This window comes from Tachypleus tridentatus, chromosome 4, assembly GCF_004210375.1.
Source record: "Tachypleus tridentatus isolate NWPU-2018 chromosome 4, ASM421037v1, whole genome shotgun sequence".
In the NCBI taxonomy this organism is placed as follows: domain Eukaryota; kingdom Metazoa; phylum Arthropoda; class Merostomata; order Xiphosura; family Limulidae; genus Tachypleus; species Tachypleus tridentatus.
In genome coordinates, this window is record NC_134828.1 from 49,775,861 (window position 1) to 49,800,443 (window position 24,583).

The window sequence follows — 24,583 nt, forward strand, 5'->3', positions numbered from 1 at the left end:
TTTTGCGCGAAGAGCCGAAACAAACCAAACCAAATTTAACCGAACTGGTTTCAAGACTTATAAGAGAAGTGTTGCATTAATCAGATGATCATGTATTGGTTAAGCTGTTTAGTGTTATTGTAACTGTATCTACCACCCACAAATTATACAATTATTTGGGATGCCTGGTTTAACTTTAGTTTTGTTTGTTTGTTTGTTTGGGAATTTCGCACAAAGCTACTCGAGGGCTATCTGTGCTAGCCGTCCCTAATTTAGCAGTGTAAGACTAGAGGGAAGGCAGCTAGTCATCACCACCCACCGCCAACTCTTGGGCTACTCTTTACCAACGAATAGTGGGATTGACCGTCACATTATACACCCCCACGGCTGGGAGGGCTAGCATGTTCAGCGCGACGCGGGCGCGAACCCGCGACCCTCGGATTACGAGTCGCACGCCTTACGCGCTAGGCCATGCCGGGCCCTTAACTTTAGTATCCCTTGCTGATATCATCCTGTGTTCCTTCCCTTTAGCTTGAGCTTGGCCCATGTTCAGATACACAGGAAACTGTCCGGGGTGATTAAGGTTACATTTAGTTGTATGTTCACTTTTTTTTTTTTACTCGAGGTTTGAAAGTTCAATTTGAGCAGAAATTGTATGTTACGAGAAGGATGTCATAGTGTGCACAGCTTTGAAGTTATTATACCTTGCACTCCATGCATTCCTGGGTTGAATGTGAGCATCCTGGTGAACTCTGGTTTGACATCACTGTTGCAGTCCGATTCAGGCGTTTTGTTTGGCGAGCTGCCCTCTGCTTTGCTTTCGATGTCTGTGAAGCCGCCCACGGAAATACACTTGGAACTTCGTTTGATCGCAAACGTTTTGCTTGAGGTTCTTAACCTGAAAGAGAATTATTTATAAAAAATATGTATCACTAAAATCCACTTGTACATGTACATGTCATAATGTATAACTTGTCATACTTTTAAATATTGACAACAATGAGTTCATATGAAATCATAAAGGCGGCTCTAGAAGGAAAAACAAAACAAAACTGATTAGTGATGGTGGCAGGTGATGTGTGTGTCAGTGTGTGTAGGTATGTGTTATTGTGTGTGAGTGTGTGGATGTATGTATGTGTGTGTTCCTAGGACTGTGGTGGTTGAGGTAGTAGGTGTCATTTTTTTTTTTTCATACTGGAATCCTAATTACCAAAAGATGTTTCACTGTAGTAATCTGTCGGTACGAAGTGATCGTGGCACACGACACAGCTTGGTCTAGGCTCCCACATACGAAACTTGGCCTTAGGATCAGCTCTTCTGATGGCCAGAATCCTGCGTTTTCGAACACTCTCTCTTTCCTTACTCGTAGTAGTCAGAAATCTGTGCCAACCACGATTGTAGCACAAAGGAACACAACATTTTGTTTGCGGTATACTGTTGTTTTCTGTTAAACTGATACTGTCAAACGCCGAAAACAACCAGACAAATGTACAGACAAATATGGCGCTTGAACCCTTCTTATTGTGCTGCCGCCCCGCGACTACGCCAGAATAACGATATTACTAGTCGACCATTCTTTAAACACAAATTTTAACACGAATAAGATCCTGTTATTCAAAAAGTAATGAATATAAACAAAACTTTGGATTTGTTAAACTAATAGTGTAGAATGACTTATGTTAAATAGACAATTAAAACGCATTCACTTACTGTTTCTTCACGAGTAACTACTAAATATGGCACATGTAGCCGATTAATCATTTAACTATCTGTGAGAGAATAATATACCAAGCTAAAATGCAAAATAATAAAATATAGCATAACAAAAAAATTAAAAAAGAATTAAAATAGATATACTAAACATTTTAACCAATACTGATAATTAAAGTAACATTAAAGAAATATATATATATATATATCTTACTCATAGAACACATAAAGATAAGTCGTATGTTTCATGGAGTATCGCAGATCTTTGTTTAAAGCTTTGTTATAAGCTTAGAAAGCAAATTACTTTTATTAGTTTGGAATTCTAACCACATGTAAAATTAATATAATATGAAGCCTATTTTTAAAATTTAATGTCTCAGATCGTCATCCACGACTAAATTCTTCAGAAGATCTCAAAAATGCCTAGAGTTTAATCACTGTAACACACTTTGTATTTAGTCACTAGTTATTTTGATTATGTTTTCATGAGTTCATTCCTAAGAACATTAATTCCACACATTTCCCACTATTTAAACGAAGAAAGATTGATTGGATTGCTGGAACTGTTTTGTTGAACCTCTTACAACTGCAACCTCTGTGTTTAAATTAATTTTAGTTATAGGTCAACTTAAAGAAAAACCAACAACACACACACTGAGTTTATTAATGCTGAGTTTTAAACACTCTTTAAACCATACCAAGATATATAAATTTTAAATCAGACTGATATGTGGTCACAAAACCTGATCTGTACGAAAATCTTTTGAGCATTTTACGTCTCTGAGAAAAAATAAAAGCCACACAATTCAAAAGTACAGCAACAGATTTTAGCACTAAATTACAGTCATCATGTTTCTTTAACTTTTTGACTGTCCTGACTTTAACTTAACTTTAATTAATATTATATTTCTAACAATATTACTTGCCCAATGTGACCTAAGTATCAATTCGCAAAAAAACGAACATAACTGAGTGTTTTTCCATCTCAGAAACTTTGTAAAAGAAAATATGTTGCTAAATTAGAAAAGAACAGCATAAAAAATTACATTTGTTGTTTGTTTTTACTTTTGAAATATTGAATAAAAAATCACAAGGTAATTGTTACACTTATGTTTCAAACACAATTTTTTAAATATGTTTTTGACTCACTTCAGCCCTACTTCTTAGGCGACATTCTAAATCAATAGTATAGACAAGGTTGCAGTGTGCCCAAAATGTTCTTGCTTTTCCCTCAAACGAGGCATCCATTTCTTAATTATAAGTGTATGTTTTGTATTGTTAATCCTGATATTTAGAGTTCAAAAAGGTTCAAAATTGCCTCACTGAATAAAAGAAAAATCGCACTTATTTATGATATGTAAATATGAAATAGATTAAAAGAGCTATGAAGCTTTCCCCAGCCAGTTTTCTTTTGCTACGCCTTTTCTCTGAACATTAGGCGATAGACTTTTAGCTCTGGCGAAATTATCGATTAGTTTGCGGTAGGAACTCACACTTTATTTACACTAGAGGACGCTCTATTGAGCGATAACTAAAATTTTCTCACCACTATTGCAGAGAAACTCGGGGAGCAGTTAAGAGACAAGCCAATGCTGAAAGCTCTAATTCTCGATAATTTTTGTTTGAATTAAGATATTGTCTGGCGATATTCAGCTGTTTCCAGATGTACAAGATGAAGATATAACTGGTAAGGAAACTTCAGCATATAATCAGTTAGAGATAGACGGCTAGTGAGTGATGCAGTTGTTTTGTCCCACTCTCGGTTTCATATTACTTGGGTGCTGAACTATAGAAGGGGCTAATGCTTACCTTGCTTCATTCGATGCTTATTTAAATAGCGCCCAGTGCGCAAAATCCTGCTGGTTAAAAAAAAAAAAAAGAGAGTTTGAACTCCACGTAGGTTAGAAAAACGTAGAACATTAACACAAACTTTTTTTTTTTTTTTTTTTGCAATTAAATTGGCAAACTGCTTTGTCACAAGTTGAGACAGTTATTACAGCCGATCCAACGGATTAAATTTTCAAAGGTCTTGCCTCTTGGTATCCTGTGTTCATAAGTACGAATGAGTAATGTAAGGGAGTATTAAAACAATAAAGTATAAGCTTCGACTAAACAATACATTATGTTAGAAAAGTGAAAAATCTTAGATGTTTTAACTCAAAACATCTTTTTGGCTAGTAATAACAAGCCAGAGGCTCCTACAATTAAATACGCTTACAGATGAATGTGCTGAGCCATTAGCTATGCAAAAATAAATTTTTATCAGCCATTTTAACAGCTGTATTTGCATTTAATACACACCTTGCTTTAAGACTATCTTGACTCATCAGCTGGGTTTCGGAGCAGGTTTCTACACTTAGTGGTAACAAAAACAAATTTGAAATCCAATGTTTTCAGTACTAGTTTTCTTTTGTTTTGAGGGACATTGACGAGTAATTTGGTTATCATCATTGAATAACATACAAAAGGTTTGTAATTTAAGTTACATTATCCAAAACATTTCGTGTGGACTCTTAAATTTTCGAACTTAGAGAAAATTCAAATGATATGCGGTGTTTATTCTTTTTTTTCTGTTTACAAGTAACTCAATACTTAAAGTAAAAAATTAAGCAATCATCACATTTAAAACGTTAGAATTTATTACGATCTTTTACTGTTTCCATATGTTGTAAAAAAGAAGCGAAGTTATTAGTTACATCTTGTACTACATAAGGTGTTGTTTAAATAACTATTTAATCCCCATATTACATAAGGTGTTGTTAAGCTGGCTGTTTAGTCCAAGTATTATATAAAGTGTTGTAAAGCTGGCTATTTAGTTCATGCACCACATATGGTGTTATTCAAGTATCTGTTTAGTTCATGTATCACATTAAGTGATGTTCAAGTAGCTGTTTAGTTCATGTATCACATTAAGTGATGTTCAAGTAGCTGTTTAGTTCATGTATCACATTAAGTGATGTTCAAGTAGCTGTTTAGTTCATGCATTTCGTAAGATGTTGTTCAGATAGAAAATGCCAATGCTTGAAAGAGAAGCAAAACTAAACGATGTCGGTATAGATTATACCTAATTAAAAAACTTTATCGTCCTTTATGAAGATCGGAGCATATTTTTAAATACAGGTCCTTTGACGCTATTAAAAATAAGTAAAAATTATTGGTTATTGGTCAGTATCACACACGGTTAATGTTTGGGCTACTTTTGCAACATTTGAGTGGGATTTAACTGTCGCTCTTAGGTCAAGAACGCCTCATTTGTTATTGTGCAGGACTGTAGATCCGAGGCTCCATGGTTCGCATTCCAATATTATAAAAAAATAAATAAAAACTCGCGCTTCAAACTTGGGAACTGTGGATTTATAACAGGGATAATCACATCCAACTATTCGGTTAGAGTAGCACACGAGTTGTCAATGTTGAACAATAACCTTCACTCTACTCTACCACTTTAAAGCAAAGGACGGTTAGCACAGATAGCCCTTGAGTAGCTTTGCTCGAAATTCAAATCCAACAACTGTTATTCTTGTAGCTCACAGAAGGCCCCAAAGTTCAGAGCGCGTTTTTGCTGCAAGTGGACTCGAGCTATGAAACGTTGAGTTAACAGTACAGTCACGCTAACCACTGTCCATGTTCGACAAAAGAAAACTAACAAACACCAGCTTGAAGGCTCAGTTAAACTTGTCTACAGTAAGGAATTTTAAAATGTTGGCAGTTTTAGGCAAGAAAATTATGATAGAATTATTATTGCATAAGTGATAATTTAATTATTTCTATATAAAATTTCAAAGTTTGTCTGAATTAAACTAATAATAAAGAAAAAAATGTTCTTAATTATTCTGCAATAAGATTTACTTGTAACAGTACCTTTTACGGTCTCAGGCATACACAACATTTCAAAGTAATATTACAATAATTGATAATGATTTAATGCGTTTTTTTAAATATAGGAAACCAATGTAGGAAATAGAAAATAAACTATTAATTTTTCTACAATAAGAATCAAGTAGAACAATCCCAAGGTGTTTGTTTTTGAATTTCGCGCAAAGCTACTCGAGGGCTATCTGCGCTAGCCGTCCCTAATTTAGCAGTGTAAGACTAGAGGAAAGGCAGCTAGTCATCACCACCCACCGCCAACTTTTGGGCTATTCTTTTACCAACGAATAGTGGGATTGACCATCACATTATGACGCCCCCAGGTTTTGTGCGATTACGAGTCGAACGCCTTAACACGCTTGGCCATGCCGGGCCTATCCCAAATTGTATGGGATTACGCAATATTTCTAAGTAATATTGTATTGATTAATGAGAATCTGATATTTCATGTAGAAAAATCAGTACTTCACTGTGTAAAATTGGATATAAAAACGTTATTTGTTCTGCAAGTCCCCAGTGTAATAGTTCCTGTGAGATTTCTATAGTTACTTGGTATATCCCCCCGTAACCATTTGAAATATTAGATTAACTTCAGTACTTAAAGTAGAGAAAATAAACTTACATTTCTATGGAAAAAACAAGTTAAAGTATGTGAAGCTTTCAGTGTAATTTTATAGTAAATGTAGAGTTATTTCTTTTTTTATTACTGATTAGAGTGTTTTGCTACTTTATTTTTCAGTTCGATACTTCAGTCTGGTCTATGAAAGAAATACGATTTTTATTCATATAATTTCATCACATACAATGATTTGTCGGAGATTCTCTGTTGATATTATTATATTATGTATGTTAACGTAATTACTATTTTGAATAACTGGAAATTTTAATTTAGCAGTTATTAGAAATTCGACAAGTATCAAATTTACGGTTTTCTCCAACAACATTGATACACACAATTTTCTTTTTTAACACAAATATATTTTAATATACTAAAAAGAATACAATTTATAATAACGGTTATTACTAATAGTTATTACAAATGATGATTTATATACACGAGTTCTATCTTTTATCGATGTTTACTGAGAGCAAACTCTTTGTTGATATCTTCTGTACACTTCTTTTGACAGCTGGCTAAACTTAAAGCACCGTTAGTTTTCACCAGCGACAATATTTAATGTTCTCGTAGGAGTACTAACGTCCGAAGTTGATTGACTGACGTTGAACGGTTTATAGCGTTTGAAATCTATAAACTTTCTTGGTCCAGTTCTGTAGTTTTCTGATTAATTGGCGTTAATCGCAATTATAGCTTCCGATGCTTACAGTGCACTGACTGTAGCAGACCAATAATAACCTTCTTCTACTCTCTTGTCGCGTTAATTTTATACAAATCACGTGAGACTCTAGATTGTTCACCAAAGTTCGCTTGACACCAATATGTCAATCACCAGTATTACTTACACATTGTTGATTCTTACACTCAAAAATCTTTTCTACAAATTTCGAGAACCGTCGAGACTTGCGCAATTCACAAACAACATTATACGTTACAAGCAAAAAAGAATACTACACTGTAACAAACGTAAGCACTAAAATAAATGTACAACAGTAAATCTGTTACAATATTTTGTAGTTGCTATAGTTTTAAAAATGTATACAAGTGTTGCTGAAAAGAAATATTTTATTATTGACTAAAATTCATACATTTTAAAGAGAAATAAATGTTTAATTTAAAGTAATAAGCTACAAGAGAGTTAAACATGGTGTGAAGTGTTCGATACAATAAAAAAAAACTAAACTTCTCAAAACATAGGCATTCATTTATACCCAAATAAAATTAGGTACAATTAGAGAACTTTCAACTGCTGAAAAGGTAACAATTATCAGTCAAGAAGTCATACTTCGCCAGCCTCGGCATTGTACTCTGTGATAGCCTAATGAGATCTAGCAAGACGACTGAGTCATCAGCCTCATCGACACCGCATGTAGAAGATATGGAGATATGGTTTCTGAGAAATTATTACACATTCTTTGTTTTGATAAGTATAGTAGAAGAATATTATGAGTTTATTAGGCAGTTGTCGACCAACTGTTTAAACCAGAAGGTAGCTTTCACCCAAATATTTATTTGTTGAACAAAATTCCTTTCACTAAAAACCAATACTTACAGCAACAGAAATGGCACAAAGATTATGGCAAATCCACTCTGTAACTCGTGATAATTAATTCACTATAGATGTTACAGGACATTATTTACAAACTTGACTGTTAAACTACTTACACCCTTGTGCAAATTAATTGAAACAAATAGTCATTTTACAATATTTTCAGCATGGCGGCCGGTGTAGGCTCGCTGGATCCGCTGATTTCCTTTAATAGTTATATTTTCACACAGACGGCGTCATTAGCTGTGTTTTGCAGAACGGTCGATCTATTTTTGGGATATATGACGAAATTTTGAGGAATATTACGTCATTCGAAATTGTGTTAGAAGGGCAAGGAGACCAGTCAAAAAACAACTTCTTACCAACTCAATGAAGAAAAAACGGTATCAATGGGGTCTGAACTGCAAGAACTGGACGCAAGAACAATGGAAGAAGGTGTTATTCAGTGACGAGACTCATTTCTTCGTACAGGGTCAAAGAAGTCTGCATGTTCGCAGATCTTCAGGTGAAAAACTTCGAGAATCTCGCATCAATCAGTTCGTAAAACATTCCTTGAAGAAGACGTTTTGGGGCTTTTTCAGCTACTATGGCGTCGGAGGCTTACATATAGTAGAAGGTATGATGCGAGGACCACAGTACACGAAGTTTTGCAGAGAAGAGTCGTTCCAGAACCCCCGGCATAGCCAAGCGTGTTAAGGCGTGCGACTCGTAATCGCACAAAACCTGGGGGCGTCATAATGTGACGGTCAATCCCACTATTCGTTGGTAAAAGAATAGCCCAAAAGTTGGCGGTGGGTGGTGATGACTAGCTGCCTTCCCTCTAGTCTAACACTGCTAAATTAGGGACGGCTAGCACAGATAGCCCTCGAGTAGCTTTGTGCGAAATTCCAAAACAAACAAACAAACAAATCGTTCCAGAATTGAAAAAGATATTTCCAGATGAATCTGGCATTTTTCAGCAAGATCTAGCTCCATGCCACACATTGAAACTTGTGAAGAATTTTATGAATACAATGCGAATAAAAGTGCTGAACTGGCCTGAAAACTCTCCAGACTTAAATCCTATTGAAAATCTTTGGGCGATTTGTAAAGAAAGACTTCGGGGAAAAGTCTGTACTACGAAAGATAAGCTAATTGAGGCCATAATTGAGGTGTGGTACCACGATCCAAGAATTAGTAAAGATTGCAGTCAACTCATGGACTCGATGCCAAAGCGCATTAATGATCTTCTGAAAAATAAAGGCGGTCATATCATGTATTAATTTGTGAGTAATTTTTGGATTCTCAGAAATAAAACGCAAAAAATTGAAAAAAATCGTAATTTTCCGTCTTGTTTCAATTAATTTGCACAAGGGTGTACCTCTCGAGGTCTCGATTAACGCTACAAACACATCTTCAGTCAACAAGAACTGGTATCACTGAATTAGTCAGAATGTCAAATCTACTCTTTTGCATTACTAAGTGCGAAGATAAAACAACCATTTCAGGGGACGCATTGTGTGCACGTGAGAATGTTTATGTTTATTATCTAACAAAATATCAAAAATATTTTAAATGCGCTTTAAAACATTTGTTTGCAATATCCAAAAAGTAATTTAAGTATTATAATACAATTTTTACTTTACAGTAGGAACAAAAGATTCTGAACACATGAATTAGTTAATTAGTTTTTACTGTCATAGCATATTAATATTAAAAATCAACAACGATATCAAACTTAAATAAATAGTAAAAAGAAATCATGGCATATATTACTTAAAAACACAGCAGTTGGAGAAAACTCTCGAATTTTCAAACATTATGGCAACTTTTTCAATAAACAAAAATAATATTACGTTGAAACACGTCCAAATTTTAAAGTTCACGTACAAGTAAACAACTGCAGTCTTTCCTAAATTTAAACCCAAGTTTCCTAACTGTTGTAATAAAGCACGAATTATCTTATACAGTAAACCAGTGTAATTTCTCACGTAACTCATTTGCAAAAGTCTTAGCTAATTTATGTATATACATATGAGCATTCATTTAATGTAAAATACAAAGAGAAATAAACCCTTTATCTGTAAATGATAAGTACAGAGCTTCTCTTCTGTTTAATTAAGGTGTAAGTTGTATCAAGCCATATAGCATTTAACTTTATTACACAAGCTTGTTGTGTTGCATAAGATTATGTATTATCTAGCAGTATTTTGATGTACGGAATTAGAACTGAAAACGTTCAAGTTGATGGCTTCTTACACATTTAGATATTGTTTCTCTGTAAGGTGAAATTAAAGGTTACGTTATATTTTATTTAAGAATCAGTATCCGAATTTATTTTTTATGACTCACTGTAAGCAGTAAATTTAATTTAAACATTTTCCAGGCAACCGTTGACATGGTTACACAACATTATCACAAAATTTAAAACTTTGATTATATTTACTTATAACAGCAGAAGAATTATTTGATTTAGCTTAAAATATGTTAGCTCTGCTTAGCAACGCTTTGATAACGTTAGGTAATTAGGTTCGTTTTCAGACTAGTGAGACTACTAGTGAGGAACGTGGAGAGTAGGAGGGTTATTATTGTTTGGAAGGGGAGTCACCTTCCATAAAAACGTCAGGTAACTCTCCTTCTGGGGTTCTTTCTCTTTTTCTGTCTCTTTGCACCGCTACAACCTGCTTGAGACTCACTGGACCTATTTCTCACTAAAAACTTGTTTCTGTCTGCATTTTAAAATGTTTGTGAATCAAGACATGGCATTGTCATTGAAAAGGTTTATGCTGCGGTTTGCTACAGCTTTGTCAGGGTGAAATTTTTCCACAAAACTTTGTAACTCTCCCCATTTTTCACACATTTCCTTGATTAGTGAACTAGAAACATCCTTCCTTCCCTCATCTAAAGACACTTCCTCAGTTGTCTTCTGTTGCTGCTCCTTTTAAAGGTCTTGGAGTTCTTCCGTGGTGAGCTCAGTGTTGTGGTCTTCAATCAACTCCTCCACATCATCACCACTCACATTCAAGCCCATACACTTGCCTAGTGAGACAATATCCTTGACAACAAGCTCAGCCTCAAAGCCTTCAAAGGCTCTATCTGCTACTGAGTCTGGCCACAATTTCTTCCAGGCTGAGTTCATGGTCCTCAAAGACACTTCCCTCCAGACTTTGTCCTTGATCCTCAAGCAATGGAGGATATTAAAGTGATTTTTCCAGAACTCTCTGAGGATTAACTCTGTGCCAGAAGTCACTTTAAAGCACCTTTGAAACAGTGCTTTGGTGTAGAGCTTCTTAAAGTTCGATATGACCTGTATTTAGTGCATAATATTGCCTCAAAACCAGAAGCAGAAAAGTGTATTATGTGTATACAGTGCATATACTACCCTACAGATACTAAAGATATTGACCAGTTTTGAAACACTTTTTATTCTTGTTATAATATTTCAACATTAACAAACTGTAAATATAATAGCAAGTACTGAAACCCACATGATTATTTTATTGTACTTGAACATTAATACTTGATAAATATAACGATAAGGGAAGCACTAAGATATTTTTTTATACATGTTAATAGTACTTGAACTTCCAACGCAGTTTCATTTAAAAGATTTGCGGCTGGAAATTTGTCTAGTCTCGTATTATAATAGTCGTACATATTAAGTTATAAATCACAAACTTTTATTGTAGAAATTCTACTGCACACAGCATTTCTCATGACACAAAAAACAATTTTATTTGTGATAACTGCAGAAGAAAACTAAGGATGTTAGTGCACAATAAGCTCGTATCTCTTAGGTACAAACATCGTATGTAGTATTTAATTATCAGTACGTTACATATATATAATGTAAGAATTAAACCTACAAGAACAAATAGATAAACACATCTAAGTCATAGCGATACAAGTATATTTTACATACATTTATGCTTTGTTAGACAACGGTAGCTGGGTGTATTTTACATATATATACACGTCGTTGGATATAGCAGTAGTTCAATATATTTTACGTACAATGACATGAGGTTAGAAATAACTGTAGCAGAATAAATACATTTATGCGTTATTTAGATAGGTACATCGTGGGATGTTAGACATAGCTGTGAATAAATGTATGTTATTTACATGTACACGTTGTCAAAAAAGATGTGGCTAGATATATTTTTGTACACTGAAATGCGGTTAGACATAACAGTAATTGAGTGCATTTATGCTCTTAGACTTTGGATGCCTTTACACGCTACTAGGAATTTATGTAATTGGACATATTTTACATACATTTATGCGTTGTTAGATATAGCTGCAGATAGGTATACTTTACGCGTATGAACTAAAATCTGCAATGTCTGTAACTTTCTTATTTATTTCATATTTAAGTGAAAGAGTAACTGAACAAAACAAATTTTAATATGATTACAATAAAGTTGAAAGAACGTTTTGAACAGTTCTATTCCCCAATAAGTTTGTGTACTGTTGTATAAATACTACCAAACGAAATTTTTTTACTAAAATAGTTTTTTAGTTGATACTTTGAATATGTTTAAATACACATTTATGAAATGTTTTAAGTTAAAGACTGTGTATAACTAACACTCTTAAAGTTAAATATCAGTTACTTTTCTTACGTATTTTAAGCGGTACTTTAAAGCCACATAGAATATGACTTGTATTGGATCTTCAGTCAAAAGGCTGGTATCCGTTTAAGTAATATAACGTTTATGTATAACTTAAGGTAAAGAAGACTTTTTGCTTTAATATAATTACCTATCATTAACCCCTACTTCAGCCCTTTTTTGTTAGTTTACTTAATAATAATATAAAATTAAACGTGTTTCCAAAAAAGACGTGGACGTTAGTTTTTCTAACACTCCAATATCTTTTGTAATAAAATAGTTAATTCTTTCTTTATTCTAATACTTTGACGAAAAATATTTGCGTTATTTTTGTTTTAATTTTGTGTATTTTGCCATGCATGTGTGTTACGTAACAATAATTAATTAATGTGTTTTTTACGCATAACATATATACAAAATATATTATTTTATCTTCATCGATAGGTAGAATTAAAAAGCTTTGGACTTCAGAATTCTCACATAAACGACATTCGACCAGTTGAATGGAGTTACCCATAAACAGCATGTCTTTGTCGTTCATTAATTATGCCATAATTTCCGAAAACAGCAACTTATGATCATCTGGTTTTGACAATCACTCCTTTAACGTTTTCTTGCAGTTAACTGGAATTATAGATGTTTACATTTCAATTCCATTGAGCCCAGTGGTCAGTTGATATCATGGACACAAGAAAGAAACTTCGAAGACGATGGAGGAATCCAATTGCAGTGTTTGCAGTCGGTGTTTTTCTAGTAGGATTATTGTCATATACTCATCCTTCCTGCAGTGGCTGTACTCACAGCGGCACTAATTCAAAAATATTGATTGCCGAAAACGAAGCGTTGAAGGACCATAGTTTCGTTCACCATTTCAGGGAGTTACTAAACACCGAAAAAGATGGTCTCAATACAACCAAACCTCCACCACAGTTTCCACCAGACTTATTCACTGAGACTCAAAGGAAACATGGCGCCGTAATCTGCCATGTGGTTGGCCTGTCTTACATGTTTGCCGCTTTAGCCATTGTCTGTGATGAGTTCTTTATACCAGCCCTGGAGGTAATCACCGAGAATCTTAAGATATCTGAAGATGTTGCAGGGGCAACGTTCATGGCCGCAGGAGGTAGTGCTCCTGAGCTTTTTACTAGCATTATTGGAGTTTTTATTTCTTTCGATGATGTTGGCATCGGTACAATTGTCGGATCTGCAGTATTTAATATTCTTTTTGTTATCTCGATGTGTGCCATATTTAGCAAATCCATCCTGAAACTGACATGGTGGCCACTGTTTCGAGACGTCAGTTTTTACTCCATTATCCTGGTGATCCTGATAATATGTTTTCGTGACAATGTCATATACTGGTATGAAGCCGTGATGCTCTTAATGTGCTACTTCAGCTATGTAACATTCATGAAATTCAACGAGCCAATAGAAAGGTTGGTGAAAAAAGTACTGAACAGGAATAAAGTTACACGAGTAAGCAGTACAGACCACCTGATGCCTAGTGTAAGTAAAAACCACTAAGTATGATATTACCTTCACTAAAATAATGGGAAAATGTATTTTTATATTTTTATCATTTGTCAGTGTATAGTTAAAGATAAATTTCACAACTTTATTCAGGGTGTGTGTTTAAGAGCAAATCCACAATGGACTTTATACTGAGTCTATCAAGGGGAAAAGAACGACTGCTTTCAAAATTGTAAGTCCGTAAGCTTATCGTTTTAACGCCGAAGGCTCTTTATTTAGTAATGTTAGTTAAGTTGTAAATGTATTTCAACATTTAATAGCATCTTTAGTGAAAAGCAAAACCAATTTTTCCCATCTTTATCATCCCAAAATCTTATGCATTCTGCTAGCAAGGTTACATTTTAGACACTTATAACCAACAGTTCCGTAAAAACAATGCATATTCCAAGGTGTAAAGATTCAATTTAAGAGTTTTGTGAATTATTTATCAAAAGTGTATAAAATATAAGAAAACAATATTTGTCATGATAGAACATTCTCGCCCTTGTCAATTTTCTCTCAGACGTGATCATGGAGAACCAATTTTGCGTGTAGTTTTTCATATATGATAACTTTATAATACATAAGTTAGTTTTTTTGTTTAACGCAAAGTAATCGTTTTAATGAAGTAGCTAAGATGTCAGTAATATCTAAGTTGTACATTACTTGTAACAATAGTTAAAATTATTTTTAAAAATTGATTTAGGAAAAGAAGACTTAATGACGCGAGTTCTGAATCATTTTCTTGTATCTTGCTCAAATTTCTTCTACTATTATCACATGAGACGTCAAAAATAAATATATTTTACGCTAGACAATTTGTCTTTAACATTTTTGTTATAATAACAAACACGTGACTCTGTAACTTTAATATAAAAATAACACCATCATCTTAAGCTGACAAACTCACAGATTACCATAATATTTGCCAAATTTTGTGAAGAAAAGAAATAACCCATTGTGTAGCTTTGTGCTTAATTCTGAACAAACAAACAAAAATTAAATCACTATTTTCTCTCTAGTAGACTAGATCATGGCTCTCAATACCACTTGTGAAATCAAGCCGGAAAAAGTAACAGAATACCAACAAATTTTACGTTTTTATATAAAGACGTTTGTTCACCACTAATAACGTAAATTACTTGAGTTGTTTCATTAATACGTGACAGTACCGTGGCAATTTGTTTGTAAATTTTTCCATCCTTCATTAAAATGTGTAATTTCTAAATAAGTCTTTGTTCAACCGAAATTTTATTCTGTCTGTATATTACTATTACGTAACCCAATAATTAAATCTCTTGTTTTTTGTTATTTCTTTTCACTCTTCCAATCTTCTTTTTCAAGATCATTTGTTACGGTGTTTTTTCCTCTCCATTTTGTTTCTTTACTTTTATACTATAATATACATTATCCCTTTTTCCTGTAAATAAATATGCATGTGTTTTTTTAATATGCCTTTACTTTATGATTATTTTTCCTGATAAGTTATGGAATCGTGAAGTTGTTTTAAATTCGCGTATCATTAAAATAGTTCTTAATTCTTTTATATGCAAAAACGGCTCGTTTGGGCTGAGAAAACACTTTACATAGAAGAGCGAACAACGTTTCGACCTTCTTCGGTCATCGTCAGGTTCACAAAAAAAGTTTTTTTTTTTTTTTGTGAACCTGACGATGACCGAAGAAGGTCGAAACGTTGTTCGCTCTTCTATGTAAAGTGTTTTCTCAGCCCAAACGAGCCGTTTTTGCATATAAATTTCTCAACAAGTGGGTTTCTCGTCATCACTGATTATAGTTCTTAATTCTATAACACTCCTCTTCGCTATTCAGGGTTTTATTTCACTTTACTATACAGTTAAGCGTTCACTTTCACGTTACTTAGCCTTCTATTTAGTGTAGGGTAGAGAGTAACTTAGTAACATCCATTTTGCCAAACCCATGTTAATAACATTACGATATAGTTTTATATATAGTGTGCGGCATACAGCGCGGGAGTTATTTAATAAAAATTGGTAATGTCTATCTGTTTCAGAGATAATAAACAGTGTTATGATTTATTTTTGTCTATAGTGTAGGAAATGCATAGGTTTGTTTAATAAAATGTGGTTATTTCCATCCTGTTGAAAGTCTATTAACAGCATTACGATGTAGTTTAGTGTGTAGGAAATACAGAGCATTTGTTTAATTAATCTTGTAACGTCCAAGTAACATACATTCTATCGAGAGCGTGTTAAAAACATCACGACGTAGTTTTACGTTCAGTGTAGGGGCTACAGATCAGTGGTTTACATTGAGATTTCCTCACTTCAGAATCAGAAGTTGTACATGATAAAAGGTGGGTTAATGACATTAGTTTTTGTATCGATCTGAATGGAGCTGTCGTAGAAATACAAAGATAGTTTTAAGTGTTCTACTTTTAGCAAACACTTTAGTTGCTTGTTTCTAAAAATTACTAGAGAAAAAATGACATTTCAAATGAAAAAACGAAACAAAAAATATTCTCTTTCACCGAAATGGCTTGGATATCTTTGCTTCGAAAATTTGTAGTTTCTAATGCAACTGCTGACGTTATTAGATTTTGAACATGTCAAGAAGTGTCTTGGAACTGCTTGTTGTATTTTGTAACAGGAATGGTTGGCTTTGTTGTTTTTTTTCTCGTGACTTGTATTAGACATATAAAACTTATTTTTAAAACGTTCTTAGTTCTCTTTAGATAATTTTGAAATTAAAAGAGACACTTATCAACAATAAAATATATTTTCAGAATATCGAAATACTTTGTACGTTTAGCCCTAAACAAATTGTGGCATAGTAAAAAAAACTACTGAATAAACAAGTTTTCATTTTTTTTTTGCATTTAAACAAAATATCTCCTCCTGGCGTTTTAACTATGAACTTGTAGTGTCACCGTCAAAGAAACTAGCCTCCAAAATGTTGCGAAGTACGAGTTCAAGTTATTAATTTCGTCCAATAGTTTTTCACTTTAAATATATTAATATACAATAATATTTTGGCTTGAAAGTTATACCATTGTTCTAGAATGGTGACAATTTATTTTACACGTTGATTTAAGAAGAATATGCCACATAATGACACAATGACAAACCAGATTTGATTATCTTAAAATAAACGAAACTAACAATGACAAACTTCTTGATCAGTTGTTATTTATTTTCCAGCCCTTTTTATTGAGAGTGTTCTAACAATATCACTTAATTAATTGAAAGATGAAAAAATTAAATTTATAACTGTGCAACTCAACTACAAGGTCAATAACGTGAACCAGTTTTTGTTCTCAAGAGCAGCACTACTGTAGCAGAAAATTGTCAAACGAACACCACTTAATAACGATAAATCAACGAGAAATTAGCCATATTAAATATTCATCAGCAGAATATGAGACGCAAATGCATGACATAACACTTACGGACGTTATAAAAGATAATAAAACACGCATTGATGACTGTAAATCAGATTACTTGAGAATGTCAGCAAGTTAATGGACAATTCCAGAACGTTAAAGATAAAATAATGCTTTTGGAAATGTCAGTAAATTAAAAAAAAAAAGTTCCAGAATATTATACGGCAGAGCTTTTGGGGATGTCAATAAGTTAAAGGAACATTCTAGAATGTTATAAGGTAAGACATAACTCTTGGATACGTCAACAAGTCAGGGAAACATTTCGAAACGTTATAAGACACAGCTCTTGCGAATGCCCAGAAACAGAACGCTTTAAAGTGAAATAAATAATAAAACATTTAAAGAAAAATAAAAATTATCAGAATAAAGATAGGTTTAGTAGGTCATTAAACTACCAAAACGTGTCCCAGGATGAAAACGATATTATCCGAATGCTTATGAAAGCCAAAAAATCAACGGGACACTTTAGACTGATATCGTAAAAGACATTCGTATTTTTTTCTAATTCATGAAACATGAAACGTATTGATAATCCTCCTTTACAAGACTTAATAATCAGTGTGAACCTGCCGATGACCGAAGAAGGTCGAAACGTTGTTCGTTCTTCTATGTAAAATATTTTCTCAACCCAAACGAGCCGTTTTTGCATATAAATTTCTTTACAAGACTTATTTTGTACTAAAACATACTTTATAGGGAGCGTTTAATTTTCTGGTAAATGTTATGTTCGCTTTTCTGTTTTGTCAACCTACAAGAGTTTTCTTTAATTTTTGTTAATTTGAATTTCCATTTTAATTTTCCTTTCAGTTGTCAATAAAACGTAATATATCTTTAAATGCTTACTTCCTCGGTGCGCACCGGTAGAAAATTTAATGTGGTTGTGATAGTTTCCAGTAAAAACAAACGTGATTAAATCCTATGATTTACTTTTGTCCCTAATAATTCAGCCCCCCGCTAGTACAGCGGTATGTCTTCTGATTTACAACACTAAAATCAGGGGGGTTCGATTCCCCTCGGTGGGCTCAGCATATACCCCGATGTGGCTTTGGTATAAGAAAACACACATACACACAGCCTAATAATTCAAATGAATTTATACGTAAAGTATTTGTTTGACCTCATTTCTAATCACCTCCCTCTTTTTCTCATTACGACTTTGATCTATAAATTTTGATTTCTGTTCAATATGGGCCTGGCATGGCCTAGCGCGTTAAGGCGTGCGCTTCGTAATCTGAGGGTCGCGGGTTCGCGCCCGAGTCGCGCCAAACATGCTCGCCCTCCCAGCCGTGGGGGCGTTATAAGGTGACAGTCAATCCCACTATTCGTTGGTGGTGGGTGGTGATGACTAACTGCCTTCCCTCTAGTCTTACACTGCTAAATTAGGGACGGCTAGCACAGATAGTCCTCGAGTAGCTTTGTGCAAAATTCCAAAACAATCAAACAAACAAACTGTTCAATATTTGTAAGCTTACGTTTTATTCCCCTCCCTTTGTTTCATTTCTCAGTGGCGAGATCATATACTTTTGATAATTTCCATAAACCACTTCACCTTGGCCTCCACCTCTTTTTTCTTTTCTTTTTTTTGCCAGTGGCGACTGTAATGGACTTTTAGCAGTTTTCAGTGAAGAACTATTGATAATACGCTTTGATCTTTCTCTCTTTATGTCGATGTTGCGATTTGTACGTTCATTCGGAATGCGTGTGGTTCGACATTTCGATTTTCTCCCCGTTTCTATTTAAGCCATGGCAGTGGAAGTATGAAGTTAGGAGCGTGAATGGGCGTATCCTGTAGTATTTGAAACTATTCCATGGAGAAGCGAGGGCTATATATTTGTGTAAAAAAACAAAGTTTGCTAAACATCAGGGGTGCAGAAATCGGGGTATAAATGAACGGTTTGTTTGTACAAAGCAACAGAATAATACACAACATGTAAAGGTCCTAAAATAATTTTAATCCAATACGTCTTATTCTCATCACTATAGCATGCTAAACTACAAACTTTTAAATCTTGTTAGACTGAGTTAACGTATAAGTAATTCAAACATTAATTAATCGTTGTTGTGTGTATTCGAAAAGCAGAAGTTATGCTGTTTACAAATTGACAGTAAAAAATAGAACATTATTAGGTGATCAGTGTTGTCGAGAAAACCCACTTGTAGAGAAATATATATGTAAAAACGGCTCGTTTGGGTTGAGAAAATATTTTTACGTAAAGGAGTGAACAACGTTTCGACCTTCTTCGGTCATAGTCAGGTTCACAAAGAAAGAGAGAGGTAACTGACCGATAGCTGACCACATGTTTGAAGGGGGTTGTCAACTGAGTGTCGGAATGTAGAGGGCGGGCTTAGATGTTTGAATATGTAATTTTATATTATTTATTTTATTACTATTTATTATATTATTTTTTTATATAGATATAAAGGTGTTCCTTTGTATTGGTTTATTTTGGGCTTAAGTTGTTGTATAAGTAAGGCTTCTTTAATTTTGCGTTTGTTTATGTTTGCTTCTTTATTTAGTATTTGAGTGTTTTCTATGGTTATGTTTATTTGACTTGCAGGGTTCAAAAACGTGTCAAGGTGACTTTTTATGTTCTTTAAATCTGGTTTCCATTTTTCTACTTGTTTCTCCAATATAGAAATCGTGGCAGTTATCACATTGTATTTTGTAAATAATGTTGGTGTGGTGTTTGTCAGTGTAGTTTTTACATAGTATACACCTCAGTTTTGTGCCTGGTTTTTCAATAAATTTGGTATTAACTGGAATGTCATATTTTCTTACTACTTTTTATCAAATGTTGGTTATTTTTCTACTGATGTTGGGAATATATGGTATGCAGCAGTATATGGTTTCGTGATTTTTTGATTCCTGAGATATATTATACTTTTGTTGGTTGATTTTGCTTTCTGTCTAGGTGTGTGCATACAATGTTTTCTATGTTTTGTGGAGAAAACTTATTGATGTTGTTGAAGTATTGTTTTATTTTGTCTAATTCGTCATTAATTTTATCTGGTGAGCATAGTTTTATGGCTGTCTTTATTTGGTTTCTCAGTATGTTGAGTATTTGTTTTGTTTCATGTGGTGAGTCCCAAGGAATGTATAGTCCAGTATGGGTGATTTTTCGGTGGATTTCTGTTTTAAATTGTGTATCGGTTCTTGTAATTTTGAGGTTAAGAAATGATATTTGATTTCTTCCTTCTTGTTCACATGTGAAGTTGATGTTGGGATGTATAGCGTTAATGTGATTGAAAAAATTAAGTGTGTGTTTTGTAGATGTGAATCCCGCAATCGTGTCATCTACATATCTGTACCAGTATAGTGGTGGATGTAATGCTGTGTTAATTGCTTGTGTTTCACCTTGTGTCATAAAAATATTGGCTAGAACTGGTGATACAGGGTTGCCCATGCTTAGGCCATTTGTTTGTATATAGTTGTGGCTGTTGAACATGAAGTTTGTCTTCATCGTGGTGAATTCTATGAGGGTTGCTAATTGGTTGCTGGGAATGTATATAGATGGGTTAGGGTCGCGGATATAGAGTTCTAAGGCTATCTTGCAGGCTTCAGCCGTTGGTGTAAGGTATGCTAGTTCTGACATAATGGTAACAGGTAAGTAAAAAAAAAAAACAATTTAAACCAATACACACAAATCTAACAAAGACACACGAAACACAACTCAACAAAATACAACTGAAAATGAAAAACACTTTATTCCTACCTACGCAAAACCGACTCACGCACACCACAAATATACGGCATCCCCAAACCTCATAAACCAGATTGTCCATTACGACCAATAATGTCCACATATGAATCGTTTAATTACAATCGTGGTAAATACATAGAATGGACATTCTCCAAATATATAACATCAACCAGCTCATTCATCAAAGACTCTTTTAATTTAAAGTCTAATCTTAATCAACTTATCAACTTAATTATAAAGCCTTAATGGCCAGTTTCGATGTTATATCCCTCTTTACAGAAGATCCAACCGCTGAAGCCTGCAAGATAGCCTTAGAACTCTATATCCGAGACCCTAACCCATCTATAGACATTCCCAGCAACCAATTAGCAACCCTCATAGAATTCACCACGATGAAGACAAACTTCATGTTCAACAGCCACAACTCTATACAAACAAATGGCCTAAGCATGGGCAACCCTGTATCACCAGTTCTAACCAATATTTTTATGACACAAGGTGAAACACAAGCAATTAACACAACATTACATCCACCACTATACTGGTACAGATATGTAGATGACACGATTGCGGGATTCACATCTACAAAACACACACTTAATTTTTTCAATCACATTAACGCTATACATCCCAACATCAACTTCACATGTGAACAAGAAGGAAGAAATCAAATATCATTTCTTAACCTCAAAATTACAAGAACCGATACACAATTTAAAACAGAAATCCACCGAAAAATCACCCATACTGGACTATACATTCCTTGGGACTCAGCACATGAAACAAAACAAAAACTCAACATACTAAGAAACCAAATAAAGACAGCCATAAAACTATGCTCACCAGATAAAATTAATGACGAATTAGACAAAATAAAAGAATACTTCATCAACATCAATAAGTTTCCTCCACAAACCGTAGAAAACATTATATGCACACACCTAGACATAAAGCAAAATCAACCAACAAAAGTATAATATATCTCAGGAATCAAAAAATCACGAAACCATATACTGCTGCATACCATATATTCCCGACATCAGTAGAAAAATAACCAACATTTGGTAAAAAGTAGTAACAAAATATGACATTCCAGTTAATACCAAATTTATTGAAAAATCAGGCACAAAACTGAGGTCTATACTATGTAAACACTACACTGACAAACACCACACCAACATTATTTACAAAATACAATGTGATAACTGCCACGATTTCTATATTGGAGAAACAAGTAGAAAAAGGGAAACCAGATTTAAAGAACATAAAAAGTTACCTTCACACGTTTTTGAACACTGCAAGTCAAATAAACATATACTTATACAACAACTTAAGCCCAAAATAAACCAATACAAAGGAACAACTTTATATCTATATTAAAAAATAATATAATAAATTATAATAAAATAAATAATATAAAATTATATATTCAAACATCTAAGCCCGCCCTCTACATTCCGACACTCAGTTACACAACCCCTTTCAAACATGTGGTCAGCTTCCGGTCAGTTACCTCTCTCTTTCTTTGTGAACCTGTCGATTACTGAAGAAGGTCGAAACGTTTTCACTCCTCTACGTAAAAAATATTCTCAACCCAGACAAGCCGTTTTACATATATATTATTAGGTAATCATATAAAATACGTTCCAATATAATTCTACGGTCTACTACGACTATGCTATTTACATAGTATTAAATACCAAGTGTTTATATAGCTACAAAGAACATCTAATACGGTCAGATAGTTAAAAATACAAACAGATTGAAAGTGTAAAATATGAAGCAGACTGATAGCTAGACTTCCGCACAAGTTGAAAGATATGAAGGCAACATCGACCTAGTGTTGTATACTGTTGAATTAACGCATAACTAGGATCATATACAAGTTGAATTTTAAAATATCAAAAGATTACATAGTTAGAACTACATACAAGTTGACTGCAACATATCAAGCAAACATAGAGGTAACGTTGTACACAAGCGATTTGTACAAATCGATATTTTAATTTTAATTAAATATTTTACAAAGTAAAATATCGAATTAACTTAGTTACGCACAAATTGTAGATTATAAAATATAATGTGACTTTAACATCATGATCGTATAGATAGATCTATTGACAAGTTGTACACTTTAAAATATGTGGTAATACAACAAAAAACAGTTTACCTTTTAAAAATGCAAAATGTCAGTAGTCATACATTTAGTTCGTTACATAGGTTATACAGGTTAAAAATAAAGCTAAGTTATTTCTAAGATAAAAACAACAACACCTTGTGAAGGATAGAAGCTACCAGCAACTGGGATGTGAAAATGTGGTACATTAGAAAACTCCTCCTGCACGTAAGAAGCAAAGCGTACGTGAATAAGAAGTTTGTGTGCAGCCTTGTGACCTATGTGTAACTATTCTGGCTTGACCTTCCAGGGGTTACTTTCAGCTTACAAGAGAGAATGATTATTAGGTGACGAACAACCTGGATGTCTTGAGACCAAATTAGACGGTCTTTACAGTTTTTCATGGTATTCAGCATCGCGGGTTGGAGTTTCCGACCTGTTGGGATATCCCTCAAAGACAAAATCTATAAAGAGGAATAACTGTAAGGGGTATCTGCTCGAGCAATGATGACTACCTTATTGGCAGGAAGTTACCAGAAGTTGTTTCAAGACCTGTCATGAAGTAGTTTATCCAAACACAACTATTTCTCAGTCAAGAATAAAAAACTATATGTTTGGTTAAGTGCTGAAGTCTCCAGTAAGAAGACTAATTAGAATTTTTGTTGTCAGCGTCACTATAATCGCTTGCAAGCAAGGAAGCCACGCATATGCTCATTAACACTGTTCAATGGTAGTAGTGTCAAGTAAAATAGTCCGTCAACACAGAACCTGAAACGTTTCTGAGCTAAAGGCTAGGGAGGCATTTCCTGATACCGAGTGTAGACAGTACAGTACTTTGGACTGTAGAGCAATTAAATGAAAAGCAACATGGTAACTGAGACACAGTTGTAATTAAGTTGAGCCGAAGATCTGGTCAAAAGGATAATCAAGACTACCTTATTGCCCTAGAATGACATAAACGAATCATAAACGAACCTTTATAAACAAGTTCATCAAGGTACTCTCAAATGACTCTGTAGAATTATTTTGTTTACTTTCACAACCTACCTATCACTTTTAAGAATATCTCAGTAAATATTTTTAATGTACTCTCGAGAGCATTACATACATATTTAAGCAGTATGAGTTGAAATCACAAACGTTCCTTAAATACATCTAAAGCTCATTGTAAGTATCTCAGTAGTTGAATGGTAGAGTTTCTGACCTGCTACAATGTCAAAGACTTGTACTAATTTAGATAATTTCATTCTACTGTTCTCCAATATAAAAGCTATCAATTAGTAGTTGTTTTGTAGTCACAATTAATATGTCGGAACTTTTCTTATGTACTTCTACTTGTTCAGCTCTAAACTCATTGTTAAAATTCTCTAACGTATTTGCTGCTTCTAGTGTCTGCAATGAGGTTCTAATATTTGATTTTATGAATTAATTACTTTTCTTGACACTTCTAAACGTATTATTTATTTAGAAAAGCATATTTACTTACTACCATCTTATTTATAAATTTCAATCTATTTCTGCTT

At 33.8% G+C, this 24,583-nt stretch overlaps 1 protein-coding gene across 2 annotated transcripts in view; it reads left to right on the plus strand.

Annotated features, from left to right (window-relative positions):
- Positions 1 to 3,191: 3,191 nt before the first annotated feature.
- LOC143249098 (sodium/potassium/calcium exchanger Nckx30C-like) overlaps positions 3,192 to 24,583 on the plus strand; it is a 70,517-nt gene continuing 49,125 nt past the window's right edge. Inside the window, exons 1-2 of one of the 2 annotated variants that reach the window (XM_076498356.1) lie at positions 3,192 to 3,376; positions 12,761 to 13,822. In XM_076498356.1, coding sequence (XP_076354471.1) covers positions 12,998 to 13,822 — 825 coding nt within the window. In that variant the 5' untranslated portion in view covers positions 3,192 to 3,376; positions 12,761 to 12,997. The remainder of the gene's footprint in view (positions 3,377 to 12,760; positions 13,823 to 24,583) is intronic. The other variant, XM_076498357.1, reaches the window with a different exon arrangement.